Source organism: Rissa tridactyla, chromosome 11 (genome assembly GCF_028500815.1).
Source record: "Rissa tridactyla isolate bRisTri1 chromosome 11, bRisTri1.patW.cur.20221130, whole genome shotgun sequence".
Lineage (NCBI taxonomy): Eukaryota > Metazoa > Chordata > Aves > Charadriiformes > Laridae > Rissa > Rissa tridactyla.
This window is the reverse complement of record NC_071476.1, coordinates 20,631,798-20,652,096: the sequence shown is the minus strand read 5'-3', so window position 1 is coordinate 20,652,096 and position 20,299 is coordinate 20,631,798. Positions and strand designations below refer to the sequence as shown.

At 50.6% G+C, this 20,299-nt stretch overlaps 2 protein-coding genes across 4 annotated transcripts in view; both read left to right on the top strand.

Moving 5' to 3' along the window:
- LOC128915987 (protocadherin gamma-C5-like) overlaps nt 1-20,299 on the top strand; it is a 248,422-nt gene that overhangs the window by 65,109 nt on the left and 163,014 nt on the right. For 2 of the 3 annotated variants that reach the window (XM_054217038.1, XM_054217037.1), the window contains exon 1: nt 1,128-3,587. The exons of the other annotated variant lie outside the window; for it this stretch is intronic. In XM_054217038.1, coding sequence (XP_054073013.1) covers nt 1,128-3,587 — 2,460 coding nt within the window. Of the gene's footprint in view, nt 1-1,127; nt 3,588-20,299 lie in introns of those variants that run through there. 3 annotated transcript variants of the gene reach the window in all.
- Nucleotides 8,151-10,887, top strand: LOC128915991 (protocadherin gamma-A2-like). The gene has a single exon (XM_054217055.1). The coding sequence runs from the start codon at nt 8,288-8,290 to the stop codon at nt 10,799-10,801; it is 2,514 nt and encodes an 837-aa protein (XP_054073030.1). The 5' UTR covers nt 8,151-8,287; the 3' UTR covers nt 10,802-10,887.

Sequence of the window (20,299 nt, the reverse complement as noted above, 5' to 3'; positions counted from 1 at the left end):
TATATAAAGGATGCTTATAAGAAAGAGAGAGACTTTTTACAAGGGCCTGTCATGACAGAACAAGGGGCAACAGTTTTCAACTGAAAGAGGGCATATTTTCATTGGGTTTAAAGAAGAAATTTTTTATGATGAGGGTGATGAGACACTGGAAATGGTTGCCTAGAGCAGTTGTGGATGTTCCATCATTAGAAGTGTTCATGGTCATGTTGGAATGGGATTTGAGAAATGTGGTCTAGTGGAGGTTGTTCCTGCCCTTGTCAGAGGGATGGGCTAGATGATCTTAAAGGTCCCTTCCAACCCAAACCTCTCCCTGGTTACATGAAATACTTCTCCTGGCTTTGCCCCTCAAGTATGGATATGAAAAAAAGAAAGAATTTTTGTGAGTCAGAAATAAAATAGTACGGAATATTCTGCTGTCGTAGCATAGAGCTATACACATGACATTTGGGTTGATATATTTATCAGTGAAATCGTTCTTCATCCTATAATAAAAATTGACAATGGGACAAAAGTTAGAGACTTCCATGAAGAAAAGGAAGAAATGCAAGAAAGATGGAAACCCTTTGTAGGTCTGGCATGACAGGACTGAAAATACTTTTGCTTCATTCTCTGATTACTTATTAATGATTCAAACACAGATATTTCCTTCTTGGTATTTCTTGCAGGTAAGGAGAGCAGAATTGATAATAAAGTCTTCCGCAGATATAAAATTTTATATTGCTCTTATAGTTCCACATTGATTTCATTATGGACTGCATGGTTTCTTTCTTTTTCATTCTGCCACAAATTTTTCCTTCTGAAAATTCAGAGCGACACAAGGAGATGACCTAAAAGTGCTTGACAGAGTATCTCAGTTTTAAAAGCCTTTGGAGTTAAAGCAATCAAGTGCCCCTACGCTTCATAATCCCAATAAAAGAGAGAGGCCAAAGCTGGGGCAGCCACTGAACAGCGGCCAAAAGTCCGGGCGTCCGCGAGCGCAGGCATGGGACGGCTGCAGTGTCGTGGCGGCGCCTCCGGGTGCCGCTGTTGACCGACACGGAGCGGCGCTGGAGCCGGAGCGGCAGTCGCAGCCGGAGCCGGAGCCACGGCAGCGGCAGGAGGGAGGAGCGCGGCAAGCTCTGGCGACAATGGCGGTGAGGCAGACGCAGAGGAGGCAGCGAGAGGTCGTGCGAGCGGTGCTGCTGCCAGCTTTGCTGCTGGTGGTGTGCTGCCGGGCGGCGGCGGAGCGGATCCGGTACGCCATCCCCGAGGAGCTGGGCAGAGGCTCGCTGGTGGGGCCGCTGGCGCGGGACCTGGGGCTGAGCCCGGCGGAGCTGCCGGCACGCAAGCTGCGGGTGGCGTCTGCCGCTAACAGGCAGCTGAAATACTTCACGGTGAGCGGGGAGAGCGGGAACCTGTACGTGAGCGAGAGGCTGGACCGGGAGGAGATGTGCGGCGAGTCGGCTTCTTGCTCCGTCAGCTTCGAGGCGCTGGTGCAGAACCCGCTCAACGTTTTCCACGTCGAGGTGGCCATCCAGGACGTCAACGACAACGCGCCGCTCTTCCTGCAAGACAATTTCCAGCTGGAGATCAGCGAGTTGACTCCTCCCGGCGCTCGATTTGCCTTGGGCGTCGCCGAGGACGCAGATGTGGGCAGCAACTCGTTGCAGGGCTACGAGCTGGAGACCAACGGGTACTTCGAGGTGGAGGTGAAGGAGAGCCAGGACGGCAGCAAGTTCGCGGAGCTGGTGCTGCGCCGTGCGCTGGACCGGGAGAGCGAGCAGAGCCTGCGTCTGGTGCTGACGGCGGTGGACGGCGGCGATCCGCCCCGCAGCGGCACCGCCCAGCTCTGCATCAACGTCACGGACGCCAACGACAACCCACCCGTGTTCGCAAAGGACCGGTACTGTGCGAGCCTGCGCGAGGACGCGCCGCCGGGCTCGACGGTGCTGAACGTCTCCGCCTCCGACGCCGACGCCGGCACCAACGCCCGCATCACCTACGGCTTCGGGAAAATGCCGGCCAAGGTGCTTCAGAAGTTCGTGGTGGAGGCGGAGAGCGGGACGGTCAGGCTGCAGGAGGCGCTGGACTTCGAGGACTCGCGAGGCTACACGCTGCTGGTGGAGGCGAGGGACGGGGGCGGTCTGGTGGCTCACTGCGAAGTGGAAGTGGAGGTGCTGGACGCGAACGACAACGCGCCCGAAATCACGGTGTTGTCGGTGTCGAGCCCGGTGCCCGAGGACGCGCCGGCAGGCACGGTGGTGGCCCTACTGAACGTGAACGACGCGGACTCCGGGGAGAACGGTCAGGTGTGGTGCGAGCTGTCGGGCGAGGCGCCGCTGTCGATGGTGTCGTCGTCGGTGGGGTCGTACAAGGTGGTGACGGCGAGCGCGCTGGACCGCGAGCAGGCGTCCGAGCACCGAGTGACGGTGGTGGCCAGGGACCGGGGCAGCCCGTCGCTGTCGAGCCGCGCGTCGCTGGTGCTGGAGGTGTCGGACGTGAACGACAACGCGCCGGTGTTCGAGGAGGCGGCCTACAGCGCCTACGTGTCGGAGAACAACGCGGCGGGCGCGCCGGTGGTGCGCGTGCGCGCGCGGGACGCGGACGCGGGCGCCAACGGGCGCGTGAGCTACTGGCTGGCGGGCGGCAGCGCGGGCGCGGCGCCCTACGTGTCGGTGGAGGCGCGGAGCGGCGCGGTGTACGCGCAGCGCTCCTTCGACTACGAGCAGTGCCGCGAGTTCGCGGTGGCGGTGCGGGCGCAGGACGGCGGGGCGCCGTCGCGGAGCTCCACGGCCACGGTGCGCGTCTTCGTGCTGGACCGCAACGACAACGCGCCGCGGGTGCTCTGGCCGGCGGCGGCGGGAGCGGGAGCGTCGGGTTCGGGAGCGTCGTCGTTGCCGGCGGCGTTCGAGGTGGTACCGCGTTCGGCCGAGGCCGGCTACCTGGTGGGCAAGGTGGTGGCGGTGGACGCGGACGCGGGGCGCAACGCGTGGCTGTCGTACGAGCTGGTGCAGGCGTCGGAGCCGTCGCTGTTCCGCGTGGGGCTGCACAGCGGCGAGGTGCGGACGGCGCGGGCCGTGTCGGAGAGGGACGCGGCGAAGCAGCGTGTGGTGGCCGTGGTGAAGGACCACGGGCAGCCGGCGCTGTCGGCCACGGCCACGCTGCACGTGGTGCTGGCCGAGAGCTTGCAGGAGGCGCTGCCGGAGCTGAGCGAGCGGGCGGCGGGCGCCGACTCGGCGGCCGAGCTGCAGTTCTACCTGGTGCTGGCGCTGGCGCTGCTCTCCGCCCTCTTCCTGCTGAGCGTGGCGCTGGCCGTGCTGGCGCGGCTGCGCCGGGCCGGGCCGCCCGCCGTGCTGCGCTGCCTGGGCGCGCAGCGCTTCTCCGTGCCCGGCGCCGCCTTCCCGGCCGACTTCTGCGAGGGCACCTTGCCCTACTCCTACAACCTGTGCGTGGCGCCGGCACGCGCCGTGGCCGAGGGCGCTTGGCTGCCGCCGCCGCTGCCCAGCGTGCCCGCGGAGGAGCTGCTCGGCGCGGAGCCCTGCGGGAAGTCGAGCCCAAGCAGCAGCGCCGGCGCGGGAGAGCCGCCCACCGACGCCGACGCCCCGCAGGTGTGTAAGCCCTCTCTCGGTTGTTCTTGATCTCTGCTGCACCTCCGTGCCTGGTCCCCTGGGATTGGATGGAGTGGATGGGAGCTGGTGTGAATGGGGAGCGCTGGTCGTTGTGTCCGTGAAGAAATGAAAGATTGGCGTAACTCTATTCCATTCAGAGCAGGTCGTTAGCGGCTGCACTCTTTAGTTTATCTTCAGTCATGGGTTGAGGTTCAGCTGAGAGGTTTTGTCTCCAACTCTTGTGTTGCCTAAAATCGTATGAGTTAGTAACGCTGAAGGCGAATCCGTACTGTGTAGAATGAGATCCGCTGCTTCTGCATGGCAGACTCGGGACTGACTCTTGCAGTTGGAAATGTGGCCTTTCTGATATATTTTTCCCAAAACTGTGTGTACTTGGACCCGGGTGAGAGATGGACACAAACACGTTGGTTAATGGTTTTTCAATATTGGACTCTCAAAGGCAACCTACATGTGTCTCCGTGTATGGAAAAGAGACAGATTGCTGCCTCTTCATAACTGGTAGCGGTAGTGCGAGGGGCTCACATTGTGTGTCTGGGGAGCGTTGATCCGATTGTCCGTGAGGGAAGGAACGGGATTTCCCCCTTCCACTCACAGCAAGAATCAAGCGGCGGCACTTGTTCTTCACGTGTTCACGTAACAGTGAACGCGGGAAATTAAGGATTCTGCATGACGGAAACCGCGGTGAACCGTTTGTTTAGGCATTTTTCTTTTCTGGTCGCTTTTTCTGTAACTGCTGTACTTGGACCTGGTTGATAGCTGGATGCAAAGCCGCTGGTTAATGCTGTTTCCCAAAGGAAAGATGCCTGTGGCTCCACGAATGGAGAAGTTACAAGTTGTTCCTCTTCACAGTTACAGAATGTTCCCGCTTTCCCCCCCTTTTGCCGTGTGCCCCCTCATCTTTTTGAGGAAGGTTGCTGCGAAGTGTGAGCATTAGTTAGACGGATGAATGTTTTCCGGAGATGATTTTTCGGAGCTCTTTGTGCAGTGATTTCTCTTTTTTTTTCTTCCACCTGGGTGGTAGTTCCCTCTTTTTTTCCCGTTCCTGATCTGTCTTTCATAACCAGCTGAAGGCAGAAACGAAAGTGTAGAACGGGATCTCAAGAAAAAAAATAAATTGCATTTAGTATTTCATAGGCTGTCTTCTTTTCAGCTCCCCTTTTCCCAAAGAGATGATCCTGGACCTGGTTGATTGCGTTGACAGGGCAATACTAGACTGAGCAATTCGATCTCTTGGCCACTGTTTACAACAGTTGTTGTGTCTCTCTCTTTACAAGCGGAGGTCTCTAGTCAGCCTGAGGACATATCCAAAACCAGAAGGAAATACTCAAAAGGAGCGCAATTAGGCACTTGACTCCATTTGCACATTTACAAATGGTCCGCGCAGAGTGTAGTAGGGTCAACAGCCGTGCTTGTCCTCTGCCGTCCTACAGTATTTGGTTGAAAAGGTGTTCTACCCACGTGAAGACTTAAGAATTAGATGAATTGGCTTTACTAGATGGCTTTACTAATGAGCATCAATCTCTTAGACCGAGATTTCTGAGAAAATCGAACCCCCTTCCTGGTCGTTCAAGCCATCGAATTACTGGATTAAATGTGATGTGTGCTCTTAAAAAGGGAAACCACAGGTTAAGGTCCCTCATCTCTCCTTTTCCAGTGTTAGCTTTCTCTGTAGAAGTACCAATATTTTAGTGTAATTCGGCTTATAAAGGGAGAACTTTACCCATCTTGAGAACATAAATAACATGAGAAAAGCCATCCTATAGCTTTTGGTTGAAGAGCTGTCCTACGAACATGAAGATTCAAGAATTAGATGGATGTTTTATTAATAAGCATCAATCTCTTAAATTGCGATTTCTGGAAAAAAAACTTTCTGGCAGCAGGGTCTAGTGACCCTGATACCTCTCGTTGTCCGGGTCGGAGCGGATTTTAATAGCACGTTTTCTACAGCAGAGCCTCTTATCCTTTGCTGTCCTTGTACTAGTCATTCAAGCAAGACTGCTAAAGCAATTTCTGATGGGGATTGTGCTTTGCGCAGATCTTTAACCGTCATATTTTAGTTTACGTCTCTCGCCAGTACGAATTTGTTTTTCCCGTGCCTATTCCCCTGGGATTTCGGGGGTCGGTGTGGATGGGGAGGGCTAGTCCGTTTGTCTGTGGAAAAAAGAAAGATTGTGGTAACTCCCGTCCATTCAGAGCAGGCCGTTACCAGCGGCACTCCTTGGTTTCTCGATGGTCACAGGTTCAGGTTCAGCTGAGAGGTTTTGTCTCCAACTCTTGTGCTGCCTAAAGTCGTCTGAGTTATTAAGGGTGAAGGCGAATCCTTACTGCGTAGAATGAGATCCGCCGATTCAGCGTGACAGACTCGGGGTTGGCATTTGCAGTTGGAGATGTTTCCTTTTTGACGGAATTTTCTCCGAAACCGTGTACTTGGACCTGTTTGATGGCCAGACAAATACCTGTTGGTTAATGGTTTTTCAGTATTGGACTCCCAAAGGAAACGTGGATGTGGCTCCATTAATGGAAATGTGACAGGTTCTTCATCCCTACTGAAAAGAGAGAGTGTTGCCCAACTTCTGGGGGATTGCTGCTGTAGAAATGGCAGAAATGGTAGCAGTAATGGGACGGGTTAACGTTACGTGTCTGAGAAGTGCTTATTCTCGTCTCCGTGAAGGAAGGAACGGGGTATCCCCTTCCACTCCCAGCAGGAATCAAGCGGCGGTACTTCTTGGTTCTTCGATGGTCACAGGTTCAGGCAAGAGGTTTAGACGAGATCTGTGGAATGACTTATTAACGCTGAATGTGGTAAATTAAGGGTTCTGCATGGCGAAGTTGGGAAAGTGTGGTGGAACCTGTGTGTAACAGATTTTTTCTTTCCTGATCGTTTTTTTTTTCTGAAACGGCTGTAGTTGGACCTGGTTGGTAGCTGTATACAAACCCGCTGGTTAATGTTGTTTTACAAAGGAAAGGTGCGTGTGTCTCCATGAATGTACAATTTAGATGTTGTTCCTACCTTGTGAATACTCCCCTTTTTTAGACATGTGCCCTCTCGTCTTTTGGGTGAAGGCTGCTGCAGAAATGGCAGCATGAATGGGACGGATGATTTTTGTCCAGCCGTGATTTTTCCGAGTTGCTTGTGCAGTTATTTCTCTCTCTCTTTTTTTTGTTATTCCATACCCTTTGGTTGTTTCCTCTTTGCACCCTTCTTGATCTGCCTTTCATACACAGGTTGAAATATAGAATGGGATCTCAAGGGAAAAGAAAGAAAAACGGATTAAGCATTTCAGAGCCTGTCTTGTTTTCCTCTCCCCTTTTCTCAAAGAGAGGTGCTTGGACCTGGTTGATCGCCTTGAGAGGGGTGTGCTAGACTGAACAACTTATGAGCAACTTGTTCAAAGAGTTGTGTCTGCCTGTTTACAAGGGGAGGGCTCTACCCTTCCTTAGAACACATTTAAATCTACAGTGAAATACTCAAAATGAGAGCAATTAGGCACTTGAATGAAGTCCATCTGCACGTTTACAAATGCTCCGCACAGAGTTTAGGGTCCTGTGCCGTCGTACAGTAGTTGGTGGAAAAGGTGTCCTACCAAAATAAAGATTAAAGAATTAGGTGAATGAATTACTAATAAGCATCAGTCTATTACACCGTGGTTTCTGAAAAGAATCAAAGTGCCTCCCGCTGGTGTTAATGAGCCTGATATCTCAGGTTCTGCGCGGCATGGTCGGTGTTTATATCACGTTTTGCATAGAAGAGCCTGTTATGATTTACTGTCCTCGTTCAAGTGATTCAAGCATGCCTGCTACAAAAATTCCTGAAGCGGACGGTGATTTTGGAGGAATGGGATGAAACTCGTAATAATCTACAGGTCATATTACGAAACAATATTTTACTTCCCATCTATCGCCAATAACAAGTAATTTGTCCTGTGCGGTAGAAATAACACGCACCGTTAAAAAACAGGACAGCTTAGAGAGAAGGCAATGCCGGAAATCCCCGCTGTCCCTTTGAGAGAGGATCTTCCTTGTTGCTTTGTTCCATTGGTCGGGATGTGGGGAATTAATCTAGCTGTATGACGCCCTTTTGATTTCCACAAAGGGTGAGCAAGAAGTAATTCAATCAAGACTGCTTCAAAAAGCTGTGCAATTCGTGGTGGAGACAACGTGATTTCGGACTAATGGGATAAGGGTAGCAGTATTTTGCACGTCACATTCAGAAAGATTAATAGATATAATATACCACTGTTACAAAACGTGTTTCCCGTTCGTTAGAAATAACACAGAAACGGAGGGCTTGTTATTAATTTCTGCTGTCCGTGATCACCTCGAGGATGAGAGAAGAGATGGTCTGTAGAAAAGGCATCGCAGGAGATCCGCGGTGGACGGGAAGAGATGTGTCCGTGGGCAGCGCTGGGTGGCTGCAGTGCCGGGAGGAGGCTGCGGGTGCCGCTGTTGACCGAGGAGGAGCGAGAGGAAGGCTGGAGCTGTGCAGGCAGCCCCGCCCGCTGCGGCCAGGCTCGCTTGCTCACTGGGCTGGCTGGGCGGTCGGTCGGTCTGGGGGCGTCCGGGTGGTACGGAGCTGTGGTGCAGCGACGCGGAGGGGCCCGCGGCAGGGTCGAGGAGCGCGAAGCGGGGACGGAGCCGATCGGCAGGCGGATAAGTAGGCGGAACGGCGGGCGGCGGTGATGTTTGCGGCGGGGAGGCAATGGGTCCGGCGGAATCGAGCCTTGCTGTGGTGCGTCCTGGTGGCAGCATGGGAGGCGGCGTGGGGCCAGCTGCGCTACTCCGTTTCCGAGGAGATGCCGAAGGGCTCGTTCGTGGGCGACGTAGCTAAGGACCTGGCGCTGGAGCTGCCGGCGCTCCAAGACCGCGGCGTCCGCTTAGTTTCCGAAGGTAAGACGCAGTATTTCGCCCTGCACGGGAAGACGGGACATTTAGTGACGGCGGAGAGGATAGACAGAGAGCAGCTGTGCCGGCTACTGGAGAAATGCTTGCTGCGCTGTGAGGTGATAATAGAGGGAGAAATGCAAATTTACAGAATCGAAGTGGAAATCAGGGACATTAACGACAACGCCCCCAGCTTCCGAGAGAAAGAAACGCAACTTAGACTTAACGAGATGACAGCTCCGGGCTGGCAGTTTCCCCTGTCCGAGGCTCACGACCCGGACGTGGGACGGAATTCCCTGCAGAGGTACGAGCTGAGCGGCGACGAGCACTTCTCGCTGTCCGTGCAGGCAGGCCCCGGCGGGGACCAGCGTCCCGAGCTGGTGCTGGCGAAGGCGCTGGACCGGGAGGAGGCGGCCTTTCACGAGCTGGTGCTGAGGGCGAGCGACGGCGGCGAGCCGTCGCGGACGGGCACGGCGCGGATCCGCGTGGCAGTGCTGGACGCCAACGACAACGCTCCCGCGTTCAGCCAGGCGGAATACACGGTGCGTGTGGCGGAGGACGTGCCCGTGGGCTCCGCCCTGCTCACCGTCACGGCCACCGACGCCGACGAAGGGATGAATGGCGACGTCAAGTACTCGCTGAAGAAAGTGACGGATATGGCATCGGAGATTTTCCATCTGGACCCTAAGACGGGAGAGATCACGCTGTTGCGTAGCCTGGACTTCGAGGAAAGCAACTCGTACGAACTGGAGGTGCAGGCAAGAGACGGAGGAGAGCTTTTCGACACGTCAACAGTGACGATCACAGTGACAGACGTCAACGACAACACGCCCCAAATTTCGATACGGTCGACGCTGAGCGAGATCTCTGAGGACGCCCCGCCGGGGACGGTGGTGGCCCTGCTGCACGTGCAGGACCGCGACTCGGGCCCCAACGGCCAGGTGACCTGCTCGCTCGACGACGGCATCCCGTTCCGTCTGGAGAAGACCTTTGAGGACTACTACCGTGTGGTGACTGCCGAGGTGCTGGACCGTGAGGCGGTGTCGGAGTACAACGTGACGGTGCGGGCGTCGGACGGCGGTTCGCCGCCGCTGTGGAGCAGCGCGGTGCTGTCGCTGCGGGTGCTGGACGTGAACGACAACGCGCCGGTGTTCGCGGAGGCGCGGTACAGCGCGCGGGTGGCCGAGAACAACGCGGCGGGCGCGCTGGTGCTGACGGTGCGGGCGGCGGACGCGGACTGGGGTCAGAACGCGCGCGTGCGGTACCGGCTGTGGGAGGGGCGCGTGCGGGGCGCGCCGCTGTCGTCGTACGTGTCGGTGCACGCGGAGACGGGCGCGCTGTACGCGCTGCGCTCCTTCGACTACGAGGAGGTGCGCGAGGTGGGGCTGTGGGTGCGGGCGGAGGACGGCGGCGCGCCGTCGCTGAGCAGCAACGTGTCGGTGCGCCTGGTGATCGTGGACGAGAACGACAACGCGCCGCAGGTGCTGTACCCGCCGTCGGCGTCGGGCGCGGGCTGGGCGGGCGTGGAGCTGGCGCCGCGGTCGGCGGAGCCCGGGGCGCTGGTGGCCAAGGTGGTGGCGGTGGACGCGGACGCGGGGCAGAACGCGTGGCTGTCGTACGAGCTGGCGAAGGCGACGGAGCCGGCGCTGTTCCGCGTGGGGCTGCACAGCGGCGAGGTGCGCACGGCGCGGGTGCCGCTGTCCCGCGACGCGGCGCGGCAGAGCCTGGTGGTGGTGGTGAAGGACCACGGGCGTCCGGCGCTGTCGGCCACGGCCACGCTGACGGTGGTGCTGGCCGAGAGCGTGGGCGAGCTGCTGTCGGAGCTGGGCAGCGCGGCGGCGGCGGCGGGCGAGCCGTCCGTCAGCCTGACGCGCTGGCTGGTGCTGGCCGTGGCGGCCGTGTCCTGCCTCTTCCTCGCCTTCCTGCTGCTGCTGCTGGCGCTGCGCCTGCGGCGCTGGCGCCGCTCGCAGCTGCTGGCGGCGGGCAGCGGCGCCTTGCGCGGCGTCCCGGCCTCGCACTTCGTGGGCATCGACGGCGTCCGCGCCTTCCTGCACTCCTACTCGCACGAGGTGTCGCTCACCGCCGACTCGCGCAAGAGCCAGCTCCGCTTCTCGGGCGGCAGCTGCTGCGACACCCTCCCGGCGCGCCCGCCGCCCGACGAGCCCGCGCCGCTGCTCGCCGAGGACGCCGACGGCGCCCGCCGCGCCGACCCCGCCGCTCCCCCGGTGAGTTCCTCCCACCACGCTTGCTCCGCGACTCCTCCCTCTCCCTCTTCTCTGTCCTTTCCCAGCCGTCTTCTGTGTCCTGCGTAGGGAGGTTTCGTTACAAGGAACCAGAGTTTCGTTTCTCCTTTTGTCCCCGACATGTGTCAGGATTAGCTCTTCTGAACCCATGTATTGCATGATCAGCAAAACGCAGTTTTCGTTATTAGCAGGGTCCGCTATCTTCCCGACCGCACCTGTGCTTGAGTAGGATGAGAGTGTTTTGTAAGGGACTGTTAATGGCTCCCTGTATAACTCAGCTGCTCATCGTTTCCACTATTCTCAGCCTTTCTGTTTCTCCCTGATAACGGGGTGAGCAACGATATGTCTTTGTATTCGTTCATGCTTTGGTCTTTGTGCACCGGGTGGAGGAAGGGACTGGGCAACAACTGGTCCCTTGTCGATGTCTGTCTGCCTGATTTGAAGATGAAGGACAACCGTAGAAGTTGTGAGTATTTGTGAAGGGTTTTGGGTCGTTGTGTATGATGGGTTTTGGAGGAAATGGGAGATGTGTTTTGCTGATTCCCTGTCTTTTAAGTTTGACTTCTTTGAAAGAGAGCTAGATGTGTCTTGGCTTGACGATACATGCTATGGCAAGAGCCATGGGAGGGTGGGAGGGGAGAGATTCAAGGTATGGGAGGAGACCTAAGGAGGGGGCTTGACCCTATGAAGATGTTCACTGACTCCGTCTTTTCTGGAGGACAGCTCCTCATTTACGTTTAGAACCACCATGTGTCTTCCCGGAAGGCTGTTGAGTAGACAAATATATGTTCCATCTTAGTACAGAGATGTAAAGATATTGATGTGAAGTCCACGGGTGATTCTGGTGCATGTTGAAGAGAACTGGTCTGGGCAACTGGACCTTTGATGTTATATGCTTTCAAATTATGAGTGTCAAAGGACACCATGCAAGTTGTGAATGGTTGGAGATGACAGTCCTGGGAGTCTTCGTGAGGGTCTGTTGAAGGACACAAGAGATTTGCAGTGTTCCCTGTTTAGTGTCCATGTGTGATGTCATGCGATTGCATCTTCCCAAAGAATTTTTGCTAGCACATATATTATTCCAGCTGTATAGGGAGCCCTGTGTGGTTTTTCCCATGTCATTGCAGGGTGTCATCAATTCTTAACTAACAACTGAATTGTGTAGTTAGGAGAAATGTCATAAAGGGAGCTTTATGAAGAACAAACTGTATTTGTTTTGTACTAAATACCTGAATTATGTACCTACTGTAAGTTCCATAATCTGGAAGAGTATGTTGTGATCTCTTCCTTTCTGCATGTGTCAGCTGGGCTATTCTTTCTGACAATGTGTGGAAGATCTCATCTGCGATATTTGTCTGACTGTCCCCGTATGTGGCTTTCATGTTTACAGCTATGAAGGGAGACTTCCGTAGAAATGTTTGGTTTTTTTTTTTTAAATGTCACGGGAAGAAATGCTCTTGCTTGTCACATGCACATGGAGAGAAGTCAAATATTATGCATGGTAAAGAGAAGTTGTCTGTGTGTCTTTTCTCCCATTGGAGTGTATTTTCAAATTTGGAAGGTCAGGGTTTGTTGCTAGACTAAGTAAAATGAATCTGAAGGTGTCTCATTTTTGGATATCACACTACTCATATTCCAGCTGGCCAAGTCGTGGGTTCATCAGTTTGCTTTCCTGTTGCATGATGTTTCCCATGAGTGGCAGTTATTGCGCACTGATGTCGATTTTATATTAAAGTTTGAGAGTGACCTGTCTTGCAAGTTGCCCAACGCGCTGAGTCAGATGATGCTCTCTTTGGGGTGATACTTAGGTGACTGGGTCTCTCTTGAAGTTACAAATCACTTATGCCCTTGAGAACACTTGTCATTTTTTCAAATGAGTATGATGAGCAGAGAAATCTCTTTGCATGTGTCCATGTTGCGATCCTTGTTGTCTGTAAGGAGAAGTTGTGTGTGCAACTTTTCCTTCAACGGTGTCTGTCTGCAAAGGTCATTTTCACATTGAAGATGTTTGGTCAGAGTGAAAAGTTCTGTCTGTGCTGAGACAGGTCAGGTGAAAAAGTTTGCTGTGGTATAATTAGAAATCCTTGTTGTGATCCTTCTTATCCATATTTTTTAATTTGGGTTGTATTATTATTATTATTATTATTATTATTATTATTATTATTATTACTATTACTATTAAGATTATTACTATTATCATTACTACTACTATTATTACTATTATTACTATTATTATTATTGTTATTGTCCAGGTGTAAATCTGGGCCTCATTGTGGCTTGTAACCTTTAAAACCTTAAAAGAGCTCTTGTGGTTGTTGGGCTGAAAGAGGAATGTACGTTCATTCCTTGAAGTTGTTCAGCTGCCAAGACAAAGACTTTGATGGGCTCTGTTTGCCGAAGGTGTCACTGAATGTAATGCTCTTTTGCCTGTGGCTGACGTTTGGACAAAATATTGGATACTGTCTGTGGTCAAGTAAAGGCTGTGAATGCAGAGGAAGGAGGGTGAGAGGCTGGCTCTGAGCCGTGCAAATAGGTGTGTCACTGTGGATTTGGCTGAGCAGTGGTTTGATTTCATGGCTGCTGCCGAGGCCTGTGCCATTCATGCTGTTATCAGAGGTTCCCTGTCCTGAAAAACCATAAAGAATTTGCACAATAAAAGGACATGTAGAATGATGATGTATGGGCAGAAGGGTCATAATTCCTGCGTGAAAGCTCCTTTATCCATCTGTATTTCATTTGAACACAGCTATGTTGAGTTTCTTCACAGATGTAATTACACTTTCTTTTAGGCCTTTGTGTCCTGCAAGGTCATGGTTCATTTTCCCCATGGCTGCATAGCTCTTTTGAATTTGAAACTGTGGGTGTTGTTTTGTAGCAAATATTTTCTTCCCTTGTCAAGCCTTCAGCCACCTGAAGAAACCTAGGATGACTTAACTTGAGATAGAGGCCTATGACATGTCTTTCCGTTTACAACTCTCTATTTGTCTGCAGATGAGCAGGCTACAGAGTAGAAAAGTTGATGAGAACTGATGACTATTTCTTAAAATTAACCCTTGTACGATGCAGTCCAGAGGAAGACCTTAGGGTTGCACTTGTGCTTGAAACATCAGTGATTTGCAGGTGCTCAGGGGGATGAATTTCAACACCAGCAGTGAAGACTGAGAAGACTTCCCGGTGAGCTTCTCTGCAAGACTTTGTCTTTAATGGTTCCTTGCCTTCCTGATCTGATTTTGTTCAGCTCCTGGTTTCCTCTGTATGTAGGTTAAGTTTGAAGTAGTGGCATATCTTCATTTATCCACGTGTTGTGCGCTAGTGCCTCTTGCTCATCCTTCTGGTTTTGTGGAAGGCAGGAGATGTGAGGTTATATTTGTGTTCTGGTTGTGTTAGGGAGAGGGGATTAAAGCATGATGTCAGTAGAAGTGCCATCTCTGTGGAACAGTGTGTGTGATAAAAGAGGGGAGGAAATTCCCCAGAAGTTGATTCTTAGATTTTCCCCAGTCTCTCTTGGATGTGTGCTCCTCTTTTAGTTCAGACATCTATCCTCCATGTACTTAACATGCTTTCTATTTTTTCACAGAATGTTGGTGAGCAAATCTACCTCCCTTTTGGCTTGATCTTGCTGCATTATACTCTCATGATATGCTTGTGCCACTGCTCAGGGTCTGAAGCAAAGCTGCAGCTTGTGTAGGGTTGTAGAGAAGACATGGGGAAACTCTCTTGGCAGATGGGCCATAGAAGAACTGATGGTCATTTCCTTGCTTGTCATAGTTACTATGTTAGGTGCATGGTTGTGGTACTATGCAGTTTCAGTTCCTTGTGCTCAGTGTGTTTGGGCTAAGAAATATTATTACAGCTTTTCTGTTCGTTTGTATCTGTTTTTAACTCTTGCCTTGATTGTCATGAGCTAGAGCCAGTCCTCAGGCTGTCTGATGAAATGGGGAAGGTCAGATTGCTTCTAATTGTCTGAGTGCAGGGGCACTTCCTGTGCCCACCTTGAAGGGTCACAGCTGTAAGAAGGGCAGCTGTTGTGTGCATACCTGTGCTGCCAGAGGCACACTTGTTTGTAGGGAAAGAAAGCAAAGCCATTTCTACTGCAGTCTTCAAAGTGCAGAGTGGCAACCCAGCCCAGCCAAGGTTTCCATGAACAGAGTAGGGATCAGTGGGGGAACACGTGCAGGGTGTTCCCCACCGCATGTCCCATTGCATGGTGGCCTCTCAATTGGAGAGATATGGGTTGAACAGGTGGACTGTTAGATGGATAAGGATCTGCTGGCTGGCTGCATCAAAAGAGCTATAGTCAGTGGCTCAGTGTCCAAGAGGAAACCGGTAACATGTGGTATTCCTCAAGGGTCTGTACTGTGTCCAATACTATTTAATGTATCTCAATAATATCTTGCTGAATGAGTGTCGTGGTTTCATCTGGGATGGACTTGACTTTCCTGCTAGCAGCTGCTGTAGTGCTATGTTTTGAAAGAGGGTTGGAAATAGTGTTGGTAAAACACTGACGTTTTTGTTTGAGCTAAGCAGTCAAGGCCTTTTCTGCTCCTCACATTGCCCTGCCAGTGAGTAGGCTGGCAGTGTACAAGAAATTGTGAGGGGATACAGCCGGGACAGCTGACCCAAACTGACCAAAGGGCTGTTCCATATCATGTGACATCATGTGCAGTATATAAATCTGGGGGAAGAAGAAGGAAAGGAGGGATGTTTGGAGTTACGCCGTTTGTCTTCCCATTAATCCTGATGGAGGCCTGCTTTCCTGGAGAGGGCTGAACATCTGTATGCCATTGGGAAGTGGTGAATGAATTTGTGTTTCAGGAGCTTTGCTCGTGTGCTTGAGTGTGTGCCTTTTCTTTTACTTTTTAAACTGTGTTTATCTCAAGCCATGAGTTTTCTCCCTCTTACTCTTCTGATTTTCTCCCCCATCCAGCCCTGGGAGTGAGCAGGCGGCTGTGTGGTCTTAGCTACAGGCTGGGGTGAAACCACAACAATGACATAAAAAGTTTCTGCTTGCTATGTAGAAGGGCTGAGAGAGTAGAGGTTCTTCAGCCTGGAGAACAGAAGGCTCTGGGGACATTTTATGGCTCCGTTTTATTATATGAAGGGGGCTTCTAAGAAAGATGGAGAGAGACTTTTTATCAGGGCCTATTGTGACAGGAGAAGACACAATGGTTTTAAACTGTAAGTGGGTAGATTTTGATTGGACATCAGGAAGAAATGTTTTATGGTGAAGGAGGTGAGGCATTGGAAGAGGTTTCCCAGAGAAGTAGTGGATGTGCCATCATTGGAAGGTTTCAAGGTCAGGTTGTATGGGGCTTTGAGCAATGTGATCTAATGAGAGATGTCTCTGCACGTGGCAGAGAGGTTGAACTAAATGATCTTTAAAGGTCCATTTCGACCCAAACCATACTATGAAAGACTCAACGAGGGTTTGCACTTGTCAGTCCCTCAAGTATGGAGAGGCAAAAGGTGCATCTTCTGTAAGTCACAAACAAAAAAGTAAATGATGTTCTGCTATCTTACCATAGATGTATAAACATTATCTTTAGGCTGATACACTTCTCAGTGTGATTATTCTTCTCCGTAAACTAAAAATCAACAGGGGGACAAACATCCAAGACTTAACGTGAGAAACCGGAAGAAATACAAGACAGACAGGAACCCTTTGCAGGTCCAACATGACAGGATTGGAATGGCTTTTGCCTCATTCTTTTTCTGATTATTTATGGATTACTCCAACATGAATATTTTTGCTCTACCATGAATAATCACTTTGAACTATTCACTGCAACTCAAGGAGATGACTTAAAAGTACTTGACAGCATATCTCAGTTTAAAAAGCCTTAGAGGATGAAGCAATCAAGTGTCCCCGTGCTTCCTGATCTTCCTCCATGTACTTAACATGCCTTCTTTTTTTTCACAGAATGTTGGTGAGCAAATCTATCTTCCTTTTGGTGTGATCATACTGCATTACACTCTCATGATACGTTTTTTTCCAATTCTGAGGTTCAGAAGCCAGCCTGGAGGTTGTGTAGGGTTGTAGAGAAGACTTGGGGAAACTCTTGGTGGGGGGGACATAGAAGAACTGATGGTCATTTCCTTGCCTGTCATAGTTAGTCTGTTGGTACGTGGTTGTGGTACTATGCAGTTTCAATTCCTTCTGATGAATATGTTTGGCCTAAGATACATTATTGCACCTGACCTGTTTCTATCTGTTCCAATAGAATTTAATATAGTAAGCAGCACATATTTTATAGTATTTAGTATAGGAAAGAGCTATAGTCAGTGGCTCACTGTCGAGGTGGGCACCAGTAGCATGGGGTGTTCCTCAAGGGTGCATTCTGGGACCAATACTATTTAATATATCTCAATAATATCTTCCTCAATGAGTGTCATGGTTTCATCTGGGATGGATGTGACGTTCTTGCTAGCAGATGGTGTAGTGCTATGTTTTGGATTTGGGATGGAAATAGTGTTGGTATAACTGTGATGTTCTTGGTTGTGCTAAGCAGTCAAGGCCTTTTTTTGCTACTTATACCACCCCCGCCAGTGAGTAGGCTGGGAGTGCACAAGAAGTTGGGTGGGGATGCAGCCGGGACAGCTGACCCAGACTGACCAAAGGACTATTCCATACCTTGTGGCGTCGTGCTCCGTATATAGAACTGGGGGAAGAAGAAAGAAGGGTGGGACTTTTGGAGTTATGGCGTTTGTCTTCTCAAGTAGACATTACGTGTGATAGAGCCCTACTTTCCTGGAGATGTCTGAAGAGCTGCCTGCCTATAGAAAGTGGTGAAAGAACTCCTTATTTTGCTTGGCTTGTGTGCATGACATTTTCTTTTAAGTAAAGAAAATTTAACTGTCTTTATCTCAGCCCATGAGTCTTACTACTTTTGCCCTTCTGATTCTCTCCACCATCCCAAGTAGGGAGTGAGTGGGAGGCTGCGTGATCTTAACTGCTGGCTGTGGTATAACCCAGGAGAATGACATAGATGGTAGGAGTGAGTGATAGCACAGCAAGTCTGCAGACAACACCAAGTTGAGTGGTACCGTTGATTCACTGGAGAGAAGGAAAGCGACCCAGAAGTGAACTTCATCCATAATAAAATTTGAGAAGGCCAAGTGCAAGGTCCTGCACCTGTGTCGGGGCAATCCCCCGTTTCAGTACAGACTGCTGGATTGAGTGCAGCAGGTTACTTTTGGAGTTACTTTTGACTTGAGTTTCTTTAGATCGGGGCTTTGTGTTTTATAATGCATTACTGTATTGCACAATATCTGCTGACCCAGTGTCTCCTGGAGGACAACTCCTCTTTTACTTTTAGAACCTTGATTTTTTTTTCTAAAGCGTAGTCAACATACAAATCTATTTTCCTTCTTAGTTCAGAGATGTAAAGATGTGAAATCTGTGTGTGGTCCTCTAGACAGTTGGAGCTTTGAGGCTATGTTCTTGCCAAAAACTCCATGCAAGTGTGCGAAGAGAGTCGTGGGAACTTATGAATGTTAGTAGAATGTGCTGTTGAAGGACAAAAGAGGGATGGTTTCCTCTTTCCCTGTTCAGTGCCTAGCTGTAATTTAACACAATCTGAGTGTCTTCTTCCCTTGTAAGTTTGGCCTGAGATATTGGGAGCCCTGGGAGGTGCTTCCTGTGTGTTTGCATGTTGTCATCGATTTTTAACTAACATTTTATTGAAGTACTTATGATAAATCCATAAGGGGAACTTTGGAGGAGCCAACTGTGTACTCATTTCCTACTAAATACCTTAATTGTGTTTCGACTCTAAGTGCCATAATGTAGAAGATTATATTCTAATCCCTTCCTTTTTGCAGGTGTTAACTTCTTGCCTTCCTTCTTTTGATGAGCTCAAGGTGAGCTGCCTTTTGAAATAATGTGTGGAAGATGCCATCTGTTACATTTGTCTGACTGTCCTGTGGGTGTCTTTCATGTTTACAGCTGCAAAGAGCTTTCACAGACATGCTTCCATAAAGGGTTACTGTAAGCAATGCTCTTCCTTGTTAAATACAGAAGCTGAGAAGTCAAATATTATCCATGGCAAGAAGATGTTGTCTGTGCAACTGTTCTTTGGGTGGAGTCCATCTGCAAATTAGGAAGATCAACAACCATGCAAGCTCTGAATGGTTTGAGAAGAGTCTCTGGGGTGTTGTGTGTGAGAAGGTACTGGTGGAGGGAAGGCATGCGTTTTGTCAGTTCTCAGGGTTTCTTCCTGGCCTATGGAAAATAGGTCTCAAAGTGTCTTATTTCTGGATATCGCATAGTAGTTTGGACTCCAGCTGGCTAAGTTGTGGGTTCATCAGTTTACTTTCCTGTTGCATGAGGTTTCCTGTGAATTCTGGTTTAATTCTTGCCCTTGCTTGTTGCAAAGAGGTAAAGGTTTGCCCCTCTGTGTTTGGTAATGTGTCCTACAATGTGTGTCTGATAATGTGTCACTGGAAGAAATGCTATGCTTGTTGCATGCACGTGGTGAGAAGTCCATGCGGCATTGGTGAGAGAGTGTCCTTGAAACAGGAAGAAAGGGGGTTGTACACTCCATCGGGCTGGGCTATGGTATAATTTCACGCCTGCTGCCAAGGCCTCTGTCACTTACACTAAGGCTGCCTTTAAGAAACTCCTGAAAGGGAATGACAACACTCTGATGAATTTTGTCTGCAAGCAGAAACCATGGAAGTGCAAACACGCTTCAGGGGTGGGCACAGTGTCTAATACCTGCTGTATGAAATGTCATCTTTCCATCTATATATCCTTGAAAGACTGTGATGTGGAATTTTATCCTGGTTGTATAAAGGTTTCCCCAGCCTCGACCAATCTTCAGATGTTATCCATGCTTCCTGCTAATGTGAAATGACTGCTGACGTTTTGTCAATATTAAAATTGATGTGAATGTAGGGGATGGGAGGGTATTTTTGACAGGAATTTCTGGGTTTGAGCTTGTTATTTGAAGCATGTGTGAGGCAGTTGCTCATTTAATGACCTGCCATGTCTGGTACAGCATTTCCTGACAATGCTAGTTATTAGGCATAGATGTAAACATTGCATTAATGGCTGCAGAGTCACATAGCTTCCAAAGTGCCCATGTGCATGACGGTGTCTATGAGCTGATACTTAAGACTGATTCTTGAACTGAGTTGCAGATCCCTTATGCCCCTTAGAACATTTACTTGTGTTTCCCTGAAATGAAATGCTTTTTTTCCTGTGGCTGACACATAGCCAAAATATGGGATACTGTCTGTGGAGTTATTAAAGGTTGTGAATGTAGAGCAAGGAAGGTGAGAGGCTGTCTTGGAACCAGGAAAATAGGTGGGTTAATGTGGTTTTGTCTGAGCAATGGCTTGATTTCATGCCTGGTGCCAAGGCCTGTGCCATTCTTTCTGTTATGAAAGGCACGTAAGACAGAATATTACGTGTGAGAGAAATGAAGCAGAAGCTAAAAGTGAATCTGTTGTCCTTTCTCAGAAGACTGAGATCATATGACCCCATATATGTGGGAGCCGTTTTTGCCAATTCTGACAGCATCAGAAGCAAATCTGCTAGTTGCGTAGGGTTGTAGAGAAGACAAG